Here is a 14,746-nt window from a genome sequence, read left to right as displayed (position 1 = left end):
GGAATTTGTCTGGTTTTAGTGTTTGCTGGTTTTGAGTTCCCTATCAAAGTCTCTATGCTTCATATGTGCATCAGTCCTGTCGTTCCTGGAAGACACTGGAAGAAAACTCCGGTATTCCTTCACCTCTGGTTCTGACCATTGTTACACCTTCCTTTCCACCTCAGTCTCAGCTCTTTAAGGGGAGGGGTGTGATAATGACTTCCCATTTAGGGCCAAGGGCTCAAAAGTTTTTCTCTCTCTCCACATTGTCCATTAATGGAAGATTTTGAAAGAGAGAGAGAGAGAGAGAGAGAGAATGGAATGTGATATTAAAAGGCAAATTTATAGGTACTTATACACTAAGGAATAGCATAAAGCTGTAAAGAAAAATGAAACCATTAACCTTTCAGGTAAATTGATGGAACAAGAAAAAATCATATTGAATGAGGCAACCCAGACCCAGAAAGACAGACATTGCATCTTTGTCTTATCAAAAGCTACATCCTCCAAATCTCCAGATGAGAACATAACCTGGAGTAACTGTAGAAAGTAGAAAAATACAAGTGGCTCCACTGCTGGCGTATAGGATAAGGGACCAACAGAAGGGGGGATAGCAGAGCACAAGTGATCTAAAGAGGAAAGTGGAGAAGAAGGAGTCTAACTAGGGAGAGGTGATAAGTACAGAATAAGGAGCGAGAACAGCAAAATTACAGCAAGGATATCTGAAAAGTCATACAGAATAATTCTACCAACTTTGTACCTACCTAAAATACATATAATACATGTAAGTCCATGATATATATATATGAAAATTTCTCATCTGGGCTGACAGTGCTCCTTCCAAAAACCAGACTATCTAAATCTCTTTTGAGTTGTTAGTCAGATTGTCCAAGAGATTCCCAAAACACTATAAGCTATTGCTATTACCCTTGGTTGCCCCCAGTTTGAGGTAGAAGGTAAGTCCCTATTGCTCAAGACATTGTGTACTTCAGACACAGAACCCTGGCCTGGAACTGATCTGAAAGCCTCCTCCCTGACAACTAGCATTTGTGGTACCAGAAGGCATCACCCACACATCCCAGAGGAGAGAAGAAACCATCAGTCTTACCCAGCTGTGATGCTTATACTCCACAACAATGATCAGTGTGGCTTGATAATCCAAGGGTGCACACATACCTTGGTGATAACCAACAACTCTCGAATTAGAGTTAAGACCCACTCAACAAGAGGGAAATCATGCCTAGTACTGGAAACCTAGCCAACTACCCAGTTCTAGTGAAGGAATAGACCTTGGAGAGGAACCTACAGTCACTAACATAATACCTATCTACATTCTAAATATTTGTTTTTATACCCTAAGATAAATGTAGCACTCACCCCTTATTAAGGAAACTCTCTTTGCAACAGAGACCCTTACAGAAAGCTATTCTTTTTGCAACAAACATAGATCTTTACAGAAAATTACATTCAATTAAAATGCAGGGTTATAGAGCCCAGTTCCAATTGATACATCCACAAAGCAAATCCCACACCTATGCCTCAGGGATCATTGCAGGGGAGGGGATAGAAACAGTCTAAGAGCCAGAGGATCAGGGAGTTTGCTGTGAGACTGTGTCTCCTAGGAATTTCTGAAGCCACACTTATAAAGTTTTTCTAACATGACTGCCTACACAAAAGCTGAACACGGACAACAGTAGACTTGCTAAAGTGGCTGGGGAAAGCCCAGGAGGCCTTAACCCCTACCCAAAGAACTACAGCCAACTAAGAAATGCCAAAAGCAGGAGAAATAGTCTTCCTCTGGAAAGAGCACACCTATTGTTTGTCCAGTAGCAAACTGTCAGCCCTGAAAATATTGTTGTCAGTAACATGCAGACTAAGCAGGTTGTGTGTTTGCATTCATGAATATATATGTCTACACATATATGCATAGTGAAAACAGAGGCCATAAGTTTAAAAGATAGCAAGAAGGTTTTAGAGGGAGAGAGGGGAAGGGGGGAAATGTTATAATTGTATTCTTAAAGTTAAGACAAATATTTAAAAGTACATTTAACACATGTATCAGTTGTTGTTCTGGCAATGTCACGGCTATTGCTATTCTGACTGAGCTCTGCTTGGAATGGGACATAAAGTCAATGAGCAGCATGTATTACTTCAATTTGATTATCCCATACCCTTTGAGAACCAGGAATTGCAGGAGCTGCAAATTTAAGATTGAAAAGTTTAAGTAGAAAGTCTTTGGCCCTGGATTTGATCTCATGAGATATTTCACCACAGTAAGATGGATATGTACATAGTTGAGATGATAGACACGGAGATAGGTAATCTTCAAACTATTCATGAAAGAGGTCTAAAAATAGCATTTACAGCCAGCTAAGGGAAACGCGAGTTTAAGAGAAATGACTAAAATGGCTGATTCCTGGTCTAAGGCCAGAAATGTACAAGATGAACAGATGAGCTCAGAATATCATCTTCTAGCAGAGAGCAAAGGCATGGACCAAAGGACCCTTTATAAAGGACCATGGAACTCACCAGAAGGGTCACTCACTCACCAGATACCAGGCAATGTGAAGAGCAGTAAAGATAATGACTGTAATCAAACAGACCACATAGGAACAAATACATGAGTTCATATTTATGTTTGTTCTACTGCAGATCTGCCAAGACAGGATTAAATATGCACAGGGTGGAGAAAATGACTATGTGTGAGAGAGTAGAGAGAGAACCACAGAGGTCTTGGAGAGTGCCCAGACTACCGTGTATGTCTGCATGTAAAGGAAGGTGGGATGGAAGCTTGGACTGGTGGGTCCTAGCCTGTCATGCAGAAAGGTTCATGGACACAGGAGGCCCTTGAGCCAAAACTGGCTTTAAAGACTCAACATCTTCCAGAAACTTGGAACAAGATACCAAATTTGCTGCCTCAACTCAACCAGGGAGATGCAGTTCATCAGTTGATAGCTTGAATTCTTGTTCAGCTATTACCTGGAATTGGAGATGTGCCTGTCCATGGACAGACGCACAGGATGTGAACACATGGACACACGGACACACACACACACACACACACACACACACACACACACACACACACACACACAAATTAGCCAGACAAATTAGCTAGACAGGATATTTGAAGTGGAAACTAGGTTTCATTGGAAAGTCAGTTATGTCAAATGATGGTTTGCTAGAGCACACAGGTGAAAGAATGTTTTGCTAAATCAGACACATGAAAGAATGTTTTCCTGAAGCAGACACAGGTGAAAGGCTATTTTGCTATAACAGACATGTGAAAGGATGCATGGTATTCAGAAGGAATATAAATATGACCCCACAGACAGTAGGAGCTCGAGAACTGGTTTGCTTTGCTCAGCTTCGCTATTCTTCATGAACAACACACATGTATTGGTCCACCTTACATTGCATTGCTAAACTCTGCTTGTGGTGATGCCATAGAGAGAAACTCACCAAAAAACTCAGGTTCCTGCCACTTCTTGCTGCTTCCACAGCCTCAGGTTGGTTGGTGAGCCTTGTGGTTTCTTCTGGATTGAACTGCCCTTGCTGGTTCATGTGTGGTGACTGCCAAGTGGACTGGACTTCAGCTGCTGGTTATGTGTGGTATCTGTTGAGAGAACTGATTGGCAGCAGCTGATGTGTATTTAGCTTTTGCTACTGAACTAAACTGCTGATATCCTGACAACGAAGATTGGACCCACCCCCCAAAGAACTATTTCTAAACAGGTCTACTTCCCCTGTGTCCTAATAGCTTTTCTCTTCCACTACCCCGGTGGGTAGTGGGCTAGAGGAGAGGTTGAACATTTATTTAAAGTTGGAAAAATTTATTCCTAAAGATATTAATTAATAAGTTCATTGTTTTGAAGTCTTGTGAATTGAAGGAACATCATCCTTGCTTTTTTCTATGTGAACTACTGATTAGAGTCTAAGTAGCAGATGTGGGCATATATTTAAAAGAAGGAATTATGAAATCGAAGTCATCATCACTATTTTAGTGTGTACAAATTAAAAATCTAAACACTGCCAACCAGAACCTATGGCTACTGGTCAAAAAAAGACAGATAAGTAGATCTGTGCCTCCTGACAATGAATTCAACAGCAGTCATGAAGCAACCTTTCTCTCTGAGGGAAATTTGAATCAGATCAAGTTGAAAGATTCAGCTTCTGATTTTAAGCAAACCTAGAGGCCAAAACTGTACCAAAGGAATGCAGTTTACAAAATCTTCACTCCATAGACATTGCCAACAGGAAACATTCAGGTTAAAAAGGTATGATGAGATAGAAGAAGCATATAAAAAAACCACCCTAAGCTGCAGTACAGTTTGGGGCCCTTCGACTAAGAAATAAATACTAATGAAAATGGGTAGAACCCCCATAAAAACCCAGAGTAGAAGTCACTTTTGTGAGGCCAGGTCGAGCCACCTGGGGCTTCTTTCACACCCTATATCATTTGGGTTTAATCTTAAAAGGACATTTACTTTGTCATACCTCTTCAAGTAGAACATTTGATGTGAATAATTGTTTTTGTATGTTCTTCACCATAAAAATTTGCATAATGAATGGAAAATAGACATTCATAGACATATAACAAGGAGGAATTTGCCATAGAAAGGTATTCACTAATACTAATCCTATAACTCGAGCCCCAGGAAATCCAATATCTTTTGACCTCTGTGGGTACCTGCAGTCATGTGCGTGTAATGGCACACACACACACACACACACACACACATTAAAAGTGAAATGAATCTTCTGAAAATACTTTAATCAGAGATGACTGATGACTGGCCTGATTGGTCCACAATGCCTACAGCAAGCTGATCAGCAGTTTAAGGGCTGCAGGTCTGTGTAGTTAAGAATAGTGGCAAAGGGAGTTTGTGGGAACTTGCTGGCTGCATATAATCTGACTGACAATAAAATGCAGCTGATTTCATGTGCTAACTTGTCTCCTTGCTGTTATCACTCATCATGTTGAAAGCAGAATTCACTGTAAAGAGGAGAAGGGGGACTCGGGAGCTGAGTCTGGACAGGTAAGGGTTCCTGGAAGCTGGCGTGGAATAAGCACCGCTCTCCTTCACAGTCTTCACAAATCATCGGAAAACTTCATATTGCTAGGTGAGAAAAGAAATTTGGGGCTAGAGATGGCTAGGGACTTAGGAGCACTCTGCTCTTGCAGAGGAATCATGGTTCAGTCTCATGCACTTACGTGATGACTCACAACCATCTGTAACTCTACTTCTGGGAAATGTGATGCTTCATCTGGCCTCTAAGGATACCAGGTATGTATGTAGTGAATGTGCAAGCCAAACGCTCATAAATATAAAAACAGATTTAAAAAAAAACAAAGACATAACCAATATTATCATAATAGATGCTTACCAACACTCTATTTTCACTCATTTTTAAGAAATGTAAAAATTTCTACCTGAACGAGAGGAAAGTTTCTTTTTAAATTGAAAACAATTGTGTGGTGTTTGTACATGTGCCCATAGATATGTGCACGTGAGTGTGGGGGGGGGGGGCAAGAGAGATGAAGTTGATGTCAGATTTTTTTTCACTACTGTCTACCTTATTTTTTGATACAGGATTACACTGAACCTGGAACTCATTAATTTGGCTAGGCTGGCAAGCCAGTGAGGTCCAGGCATCCCCTGTCGGTGCATCTCTCACCCCAGCACTGAGGTGGTACATGCATGCCACTGTGGCTGAATTTTACATGGATGCTGGAGACCCAAACTCAGATTTTTACAAATGCACAACAGACTCTTGACTGACTATTTAACAAGTCCAAGGTCATGAAAGGCTTGTGGTAAAAAAAAAAAAAATGTTCATTTGAAAGAAAATGAAAGAAAGAAAGATGAAAGGAGGAAGGAGAAAGAGAGAGAGAGAGAGAGAGAGAGAGAGAGAGAGAGAACTGAACTGAAGCACAGCAACAAGAAACTATAGGAAATATTCCTATTTCATTGCTGGATTGAACCATGATTCTCCCAGATGAGGGCCCAAGTTCTGTAACTGCTGAATGTCATCTTATTGGAAGCAGAGTCTTTAAAAATGTAATCAAGTTAAGAGAAAGACACTTTGGTGGGTCCTAGTACAACATGGTTTGTATTAGAAGCAGAGATGGGATGATATACCCACAAGTCAAAGGACACCAAGGACTGCTAGCCACTAACAGTAGCTAGGAACAGGAGAGATACCACCCAGAGTCCCACACGGAGTAGACTGGTGTGGTGATTTCATGTTTTAAGAATTCACAACTATGAAAAAATTAAGATTGTATGTTTTAAATATTCTGTAGTCTACTAAAGAAGACCAAAGAAATGAAGATGGTGAATTACTAAAGTCCTGCCTGAGATGGGAAAGAAAAAACACTGTGCTACCATTTCTACTCAACTGAATATGATGATCCTAGGTCATTTCAGAGTCTTCAAAAGGAGCCAAGAAATGGAGTGAAGAGCAGGAATAATCTATGTAGAGCAGAAGAACAATCTACTGAAAGAATCTATCAAAATTAACTGGGGAATCTAGAGCTTCAGAGAATATATGACAAACGTACAAAAACAAATGCACTTCTGAAATGCAGCATTTATAAATGAAAATTAAATCTGTTACTAAGATGACATTGAAAGACAGTAACTATTGATGAATAATTCTTATGAAGGTTTTTCTAAAATACTTACACTGAAAACTACAACAAATCCTTGAGAGAAACAGGGAAGAGCTATTTAAATGGAAGAAAGCATCATGTTTATGGATTAGAGAGCTCATTGTTTCAAGGGCATCAATCATACATCAGTTAGTCCACAAATTCAATAGAATTCCAGGAAAAGTATTGAGAAATGAGTCAGATGATACTAACATTAATCTAAAGGAAGGTCTACAGAAACACTGAAGTAACTAGGCTGAAAAACTCATACCACCAGACATGAAATTCTATTTTAATGAGTGTTATAGACTGTCATCTGATACACAAATGTGACATGGCAATAAGGGGAAGAATATTCTCTCGCATTACATGAACTGGGTGGATGGAATACCAACAGAAAACAATAAATCTCTATTCATAATAACAGTTTATAAAATGCATAAAATTAATTATAGATGAGTGAGAAATCCCAGTGTGAAAAGTAAAATCCTGGGGAAGGCAAAGAGGTTTGAAACTGGAGAGAAAAGTGCAGACGTATTAGGAAGTGCTGATAAATTGCTCTACACTAAGAGGATCCACTTATCAGAAGATACCTTTAATGTTAAATTCCAAGGAGAACTCTGTGAGGTCAGGGGCATAAGATGGAAATATGCCTCTCTGAAAACATGAAGAACCCCACACTCAGTTAATATGAATAAGTATACAACTTTATCCTTTTTTTTTAATTAGTTTTATTTTTAACATTCACACTTACTGTTTAAATAAAATGTGGCAACATGCTACTGTACAGTTTACCACAATGTAGTTATAGCACACATGATGATAACTGGAAATTATTAAGTGTCCAGGAGTTCAGTAGTAACCACACTAGATGACCAAAGATAGGATGTGTGACACAATCCATGGAGCAACCACCTAGCAAATGCTGTAAAAATGAAGCATTAAAAACTAAAGGAAAACATCTATAATTTTAAAATTTTACATTAATTTGTATTTAGTGTGTGTGTGCATGAGAGAGAGTGAGAGAGCGAGAGAGCGAGCAAGAGAGAGAGAGAGAGAGAGAGAGAGAGAGAGAGAGAGTACCTGTATGAGGTCAAAGCAAAAGTTGCAGGAATACATTCTCTCCTTCCACATGTGGGTGGGTCCTTGGGTCTTCAAACATGATGACACGTGCTCCTGCAAACTGAGCCATCTCACTGACCCAAGCTTATGAAATTTTGATTACCAACAATGACAGAAGACAGTACAGTAGGAATAGATGAACAAAAACATATTGGACAAGTAGAGAATAGATATCAGAATGATCAACTTAGGGAGACCAATGATGCAATGAATTTTAGTTGGCTGAGCAGTAAATAATATTGAAATAGTCAGAGCAGAAGAAACCAGCTGTATTTGATCTCCCAGGCATACTTTAAACAGGAAGTCATGAGTTTCAGATAGAAGTAAATTTCAATAAGATGTGCTGTGCAATCAGGAGCCTTGAGACAGGTGGTGCTGCTTTACCAATATTAAAGAGAATACAAACCTGGGAGTAATATCAGAATTAGAGGACTATTTTCTAAAATAAGATAGGCTAGTTCACCAGTGCAACACACACACACACAATTAAAAACCTTTGAAGCAAAACTTGCAGAACTAAGAACCAACATCAAAGATAGTTCCTTGGATTTTAAAGCCTAAGCAGAGAACTGAATACGTAGTGAACTCTGTGGGCCTGTCTAACTGACATTTTATAGGACACTTGAGTCCAACGACTTCAGAATACATATTTTTTCTTTTTCAAGTACATATGGGATGTTTTCCAAGGCAGAACATTTACCATATATCAGATCCAAAACCGAGTCAATACAGTTAAAAGGATTGAAATAAAAAAAGGATGCGTGATGGCCTCGAAGATTTAAGTCAGAAGTATACAAGAATCATAATACGGAAAAGAATCAATTAGTTGAAAACAAAGTAGCACAAGGAGATTAGAAAATGCTTTTGATTTTCAGGGAATGAATATGAAACATGAAAATTAGTTGGTGACATGGAGGCAGTTCTCGATGGAAATTTGTATTTTTCATTACATTTTAAAGGAAATCTAAGCTCAATGATCTCAGTGTATTCATTAAGAACTGTGTAAGAAGAGCAAATTAAATCTATAGTATGTATAAACACGAGATGAAAACCAATAAAAGAAAAAGGTGAGAAAATTAACAAAGAAAAACGTTATCTGGGAAGATCAATAAGTCTGATAAACCCTATGGAATATAATTAAGAACAGAAATGAGGAAACAAATTACTAGCTGCAGGAATGAAAAGGAGTTGTTACTACACGGCTGGCAGACAGAAGGATGGCATCAAAGTGACACTGTAGTACTATGCCACAAATATATTATCATTTAAATAAAACAGGTGCAATTCACAAAATGCCACAGGTTGTAAAACCTTTCCAGGATGAAATAGAAGCTCTGAACTGTTCTATAGCTGTTAAACTTTATTCTTCACTTGAGAAACAACAGTAACAACAACAAGGCCACCCATAAATGTAGGCCCTGTGAGAGACCACCAGGATATACAAGACTGGTGGTCTGATAAAGTTAGAAGGAGAGAACTGACCTTAGTCCTCTGACCAAATCTACATGCAGCATGGAATGTGTCATACAAATATATCATATACCAACAGAAATAATTTCCAAAGTTTTATAAAGAAAACTCAAGGTGTATAACTTCATTTGTCAATTGTATCAATGTTCAAAGAAGAAATATCTTCTACAACCGATTTGAGAATATTGAGGAGTTGGGACTGTTTCCCAGTTTACTCTATAATTATTTATTATTATTCTTGACCAGAATTAGATAGTGAAATTCTCAGAGGTAAAAATTATACAGCACTCTGTTACAAATAGAAATAGATGGAAAAAAAAACCCTTAAAATCCAGTGGAAAAGTAGTAGGACTCAAATTTATGATCAAGGGGTCTTGTGGTTTGATGTTTCTTGTTGTTGTTTCATCAACACTGGGAAGTTTCCAGGATTTGTTTTTGGATGTTTCTTTTGTCTAACATTGTCTCTCTGCTAAATGAAAGCACCCTGTATCCCTAAAAGACCCAGAAAAGATGGTATTCATCCAGGAGAGCCAATCCAATTCTCCTACCTAAGGTAGATGAGAAATACATCCTGGCAATGTTAGGCCAAAGGGGACATCAGCATTGCCTATTATGATCAATATATTTGATCGTTTTACACATTCTGATTTTACAGGCTTCGAACAATCATCCTATGGTCTCAAATTGTTGGACTTCTGTCTTAGAGTTTTTGTTGCTATTAAGAGACACATGATTACAGCAACTCTAATAAAGGAAAACATTTAATTGGGGCTGGTTTACCATCCAGAGGTTTAGTCCACTGTCATCAAGGCAGGAAGCATGGTGGCATGCAGGCAGACATGGTGCTACAGAGGTAGCTGAGAGTTCTACATTTGGATTGGCAAGGCAGCAGGAAGAGAAAGACCCTGGACCTGGCTTGACCTTCTGAAACCTTATAGCCCATCTCTAGTGACACACCTCTTCCAATGAGGCCACACCTACTCCAACTAGGCCACACCTCCTAATAATGTCACTCCCTATGAGCCTATGGGGGCCATTTTTATTCAAACCACCCTAAGCATCTTTCTTGATTAGTTTGTTGTAAAGATGGCTTTAAGGCTGTTGACTGTGGACCCTTTTCTGTGTTGTCTGTTCACTTGGATGCTTTTTATTTTTCCTTTAAAAAAAATTATCTTGTTATTTAACATGTATATGTGTTATGTCTGCATGCCTGTCTATGCACTGGATGTGATCCTGAAGAGGCAAGACCAAGGCATCAGATTCCCCTGGAGCTCGAGTTACTGACAGACTTGAAGTGTCATGTGAATTTTGGAAATTGAATGTGGGTCCTCTGGAACAACAGCCAGTGCTCTTAAATGCTGAGCCACCCCTCCAGCCTTGCTTTTCACTTTGCAATTTGAATTTACTGTGATTTTCCCACACAGAGTCCTGGGTGGGAAGCTGTAAAGTTTCACCCTGCCCCCACAACATACACACACTTGAATATAAACAGCGCAGGCACTTGATATCTGGATCTGCTCTAAGCCTGCTGATGCACTGTGGGTAGTTACAGGATTATCCTCTCCCTTTCCATAGCTCAAGCAGAAAACATCGTTCTCTTTCCTGGGACACAATAGAGACTTTCTAGTCTCTTGCATGAAAGGGGATTTTGTTTTAGTCTGTGGATTTATGAAGATCTCTTCATCCCTGCTTCCTATCTCTCTCATAGGCACAAGGTCCAGTTTCCTTGGACTGCCTTAAAAGTCTAGACTTCCATCCTTGAGTCTGCCCTTGCTCTGCCTTTCCTTAGGCTGTGGCGGCAAGATCAGTTTGTGGAGTGGTGTGTAGGGTTTGTTTCCAGTTGTCTTTATAAACTTGGATACATTGTTTTCCTGTTTTGTCTGTTTACCTTTTCTTTATGCTGAGATGGGATTAAGCAGGGAGCCTACATATGTGAGTAGGCTCTACTCTCAGATTATTTTGCACTGCACAGATGAAAGTAACCTGGTCTCATTGAGAACACTAGGGGCTCTCAGTCCTTCTTATTGGTAACAGGCACACTTAACATCTCAGAACCAAGGAGCAGCCCAGTTACTGGACTGTTTGCAGATCCTCCAGGTGTCTGCCCAAGCACTGGGCATAAACAGGTATTGATTGAACAGTTGACCCACCCAAAGATGATTATTTTCTGGGTTGCTGATATTATAGGGCATAGTATTAGTTTGAGGCTTTTAAAAGTGGCTTACCAACTCAGTAAGGATGTAGTCTTGGTTTCTGTTCCTAGTCGGCCACACTCAGGAGAAGTGGGTTTTCTAGGCTTATCCCTCTGTAGTGCTAGCCAGGGCTCTTAGGCACTTTCAGACTAATAGAAGAGCAAGCCCTTCTATCCCACCACCAGTGCAGATGGTTTCCTGCTTCTAGCTGATGTTATGTGTTGAGTTTTCTTCTCTCCTATCTTCCTGGCAGTTAATGCTTTATAGCTCATTCTTTCACCAAGTGCCTACTTTGTGATGTTCCTGCTGTTGGAGATGGGATGTGGAGTACCCAAGAGTCAGTTGTACACCCATCTGTTTGCCAGATGCCTCTGCCTGCTGTCCCCTTCCCATGTGGAATACTGGTTCTCCTTTGACAGGAGCCCTGGTCAGTTATCTTTTTTATCTTTTTTTTTTTTTTTTTTTTTTTTTTTTTTTTTTTTTTTTTTTTTTTTTAATGAACCTTCTCCAAAAACAGTTTTTTCCCCTTTGCTCTTAACCTGCAGCTGTCAAACCTTATACCAACTCTTTATACTCCTATCAGATGTAATGAAGTCTGTGGGACAACAGGCCAGAATCCTCTAACAGAATTCAGAGTAGTCTTAAGGTGCACATTGTGTACTTCTGGGGACAAATGGGACACATCCTAACTCACTTCTGACTGCTCTCATCAGTATCATCTTCCCAGAAGGGCAGCAAGAAAGATGGCCCTGGACCAGGATCTCTGTGGCTGGTCTCCCTCAACCCCTCCTTGTTCATTTTCTATTCTTTGAATCAAAAAGCCTACAGAATCAAGGGCTTGTCATTCCAGCAAGGGATTGGAGTTAATGTCTCAATTTTCTGAATCTGCTTCAAAAGAATGACTACATCAGGCTCTCTGCTGATCTAGTATGGTATATCACACCATACATTTCCCTAGCTTGGCTCTTCCATAGAAAGTTTTAGGAAGGACCTGGTCACTGAAAACATCAGGTCTTGAAGGTTTACTCCTGCGTGGTCTCCGTCGTCTGGCTGGAGAAACTTCCTAAGGGTGCGACGCAGATTCTGGCACCAAAGGGAGTCCTGGAGGACTGGGTCTGGAAATTGTTACTGTTGTGAGTAAGGCACACAATTGATAGCAGGAGCAAGTAGCCCGGGGTCAGAGGCCATCAACTAGCTGCGCAGGGATGCAGTTCCTAGGGCGGCCACGGAGCTGCGCGGCCCAGCGAGCGCTCGCGAGGCGGGGGCGCGCTGTCACGTGTGGGGGCGCGCGGTGGCTGCGGGCGCGCGCAGCGCTTTAAAGGCGCGGAGGCGGCTGGAGCGGCAGCTCGGCCGGGGCGGACGGCGGGACGCGGCGGCGGCTCCGGCGACATGTGCGGCGGGCGGGGAGGCATCTGGCTGGCTCTGGCCGCGGCGCTGCTGCACGGTAACCGCAGCGCGGCTCTGGCCGTACTCCCTACGGCGGGCTCTGGGGAGCAGGCTCCGGCGGGCGGACAGGAGGGCGAACAGGCGGGCAGGCGGTCGGGTGGTCCCGGGTTGCGGCCGGGTGGCGGGGCTGAGCTGCTCTGGGGCTGGGTGGCGGCCGCGCTCTGAGGCCCGCTGGGCGCTCTGCTTCCTAAGTGTCCCTGCAAGGCGAGTTCCAGAGGAGGCTGTACAAGGAGCTGGTCAAGAACTACAACCCGCTGGAGAGGCCGGTGGCCAACGACTCGCAGCCGCTCACCGTGTACTTCTCCCTGAGCCTCCTGCAAATCATGGATGTGGTGAGTCTGGCGCGGCGCTTGGGCTACACACCCTCCTGTCCTGGACAAGGTTGCGCTTCAGGCAGGACCCCCAGCCACCTGTGCATGGGTACTTGGGTCGCGCCTTTCTTTCAGCTAGAAACTCCCGGCCAAAGTGTCCCAAGCTGGGAGTCAGTACCAGAAACAGGCTTCCTTCATCACTTTCAGTCTCCCTTAGAGAGAAAACTAGTGCAGTTCTGCGCCCAGAATAGTTTAGGCACTAACAAGCTTTCCTCTTTAGTGACTGCGTAGTGCCTTGGTGGGAGCCTGGCTTTTCGGCTGCCAATCTGTCTGGGTAGAAGGCCAAGTGTAGGTGTTTAGAAGCGTTCCCATTAGGGAGATAGACACTGTTTTTATTTTGTGGAGAGGAAAGTTTGCTTGTGATCCTTCTTGGAGGATTCCAGGCAGCTGATAGCAGTCCCCTGGACCCCTTGCAGCAAGCCACGGGATGCAGGTGCCACGCCCCTGCAGTATCTGTGACAGCTTTTTTTTTCTGCCAGCTGGGCTACTTTTGCGATTTTTCATAGGTGTTTTCCAAACGGTGCCAATACTTAGAAAGTGTTCCAGTGTCTTTTCTCTACAAGGCTTGTGGTGGGTAAGGCTGGAGCAAAGGGGTGTTTGTGTTCATCAGGAGGGACTACTATGAGAGCAAAGAGGTGCCAAAGGAACTTTGGTAAAGTGGCACGGCAGGCGATACTTCTACCTTCACTCTTGTGCTGTTCCTTTTAGTCTAGTTAGTTTTCATGATGAATAGCCTCTAACCTCATAGTATACCCGTTAAATCTGCATCTCCTCCCATGACAGAATCCTACTTTATTAAGTGTGTGCAGTGTGGGGAGATTTATCTTCAGATGTGTAGAAGACAGCTGCTGTCGTGTGGACAGTTGTTTTCTAAGTTTAGAGAGCACAAACTACAGGAAAGGAAGAAGAAATCTTGTTGGTTTTGAGTCTGAGTGACAGACAGTGAGGAGGAGATTCTACCATGGAGCAGAGCATAGGTCAGAGAAGTAGGGGGTGGGGGGCAGTAAAGGAGAGGAGGTGCAAAGGCTTCTGAGCATCTGTGGTAGTGAAGAACTACAGAACTGTTCAGTTAGGTAGCAGAGACATTGTTCTTGTTGCTTCTGACTTTGCTGGTGTCTGGGTGGTTGACTTTGGGAAGTTTCATAAACATAAACATCTCGAGCTTTGGCTTCCGAGCTAACAGAATGAACACTTGCATACTTCACTGGCCCCATGGTGAACTAAAAACAATAAGGATGACTTCAAGATTCCTCAAAGCCAACTACATAATTATAGTTATTTTCATGCAAAATGTACTCAAGGAAGGGTTGTGTAGCCAAGCCAATGTGTTCCATAAAAGTCACACAGTAAGAAGACTTCTGTCCCTACTTGCCCAGGGTCTGCTTTGGCCAGCCTGCCTCAGCCCTGACGGGTGTGCTTCATGGCAGCCTCTGGCTGGGTAGTAAGCTTTATGGTGTAGGGTCTAGTCAGCTGCAGAGCTTGTGTGAAGAAAAAGAGCAGGCTTTGTAGCC

The 14,746-nt window shown here is 42.0% G+C and overlaps 1 protein-coding gene across 1 annotated transcript in view; it reads left to right on the top strand.

Moving 5' to 3' along the window:
- Positions 1-12,723: 12,723 nt before the first annotated feature.
- Positions 12,724-14,746, top strand: part of Chrna7 (cholinergic receptor nicotinic alpha 7 subunit) — a 111,793-nt gene continuing 109,770 nt past the window's right edge. The window contains exons 1-2 of the mRNA XM_034485640.2: positions 12,724-12,862; positions 13,057-13,196. Of these exons, the coding sequence (XP_034341531.1) occupies positions 12,808-12,862; positions 13,057-13,196 (195 nt within the window). The 5' untranslated portion in view covers positions 12,724-12,807. The remainder of the gene's footprint in view (positions 12,863-13,056; positions 13,197-14,746) is intronic.

This window comes from Arvicanthis niloticus, chromosome 1, assembly GCF_011762505.2.
Source record: "Arvicanthis niloticus isolate mArvNil1 chromosome 1, mArvNil1.pat.X, whole genome shotgun sequence".
Taxonomy (NCBI): Eukaryota; Metazoa; Chordata; class Mammalia; order Rodentia; family Muridae; genus Arvicanthis; species Arvicanthis niloticus.
This window is presented reverse-complemented; position numbering and strand designations above follow the sequence as displayed.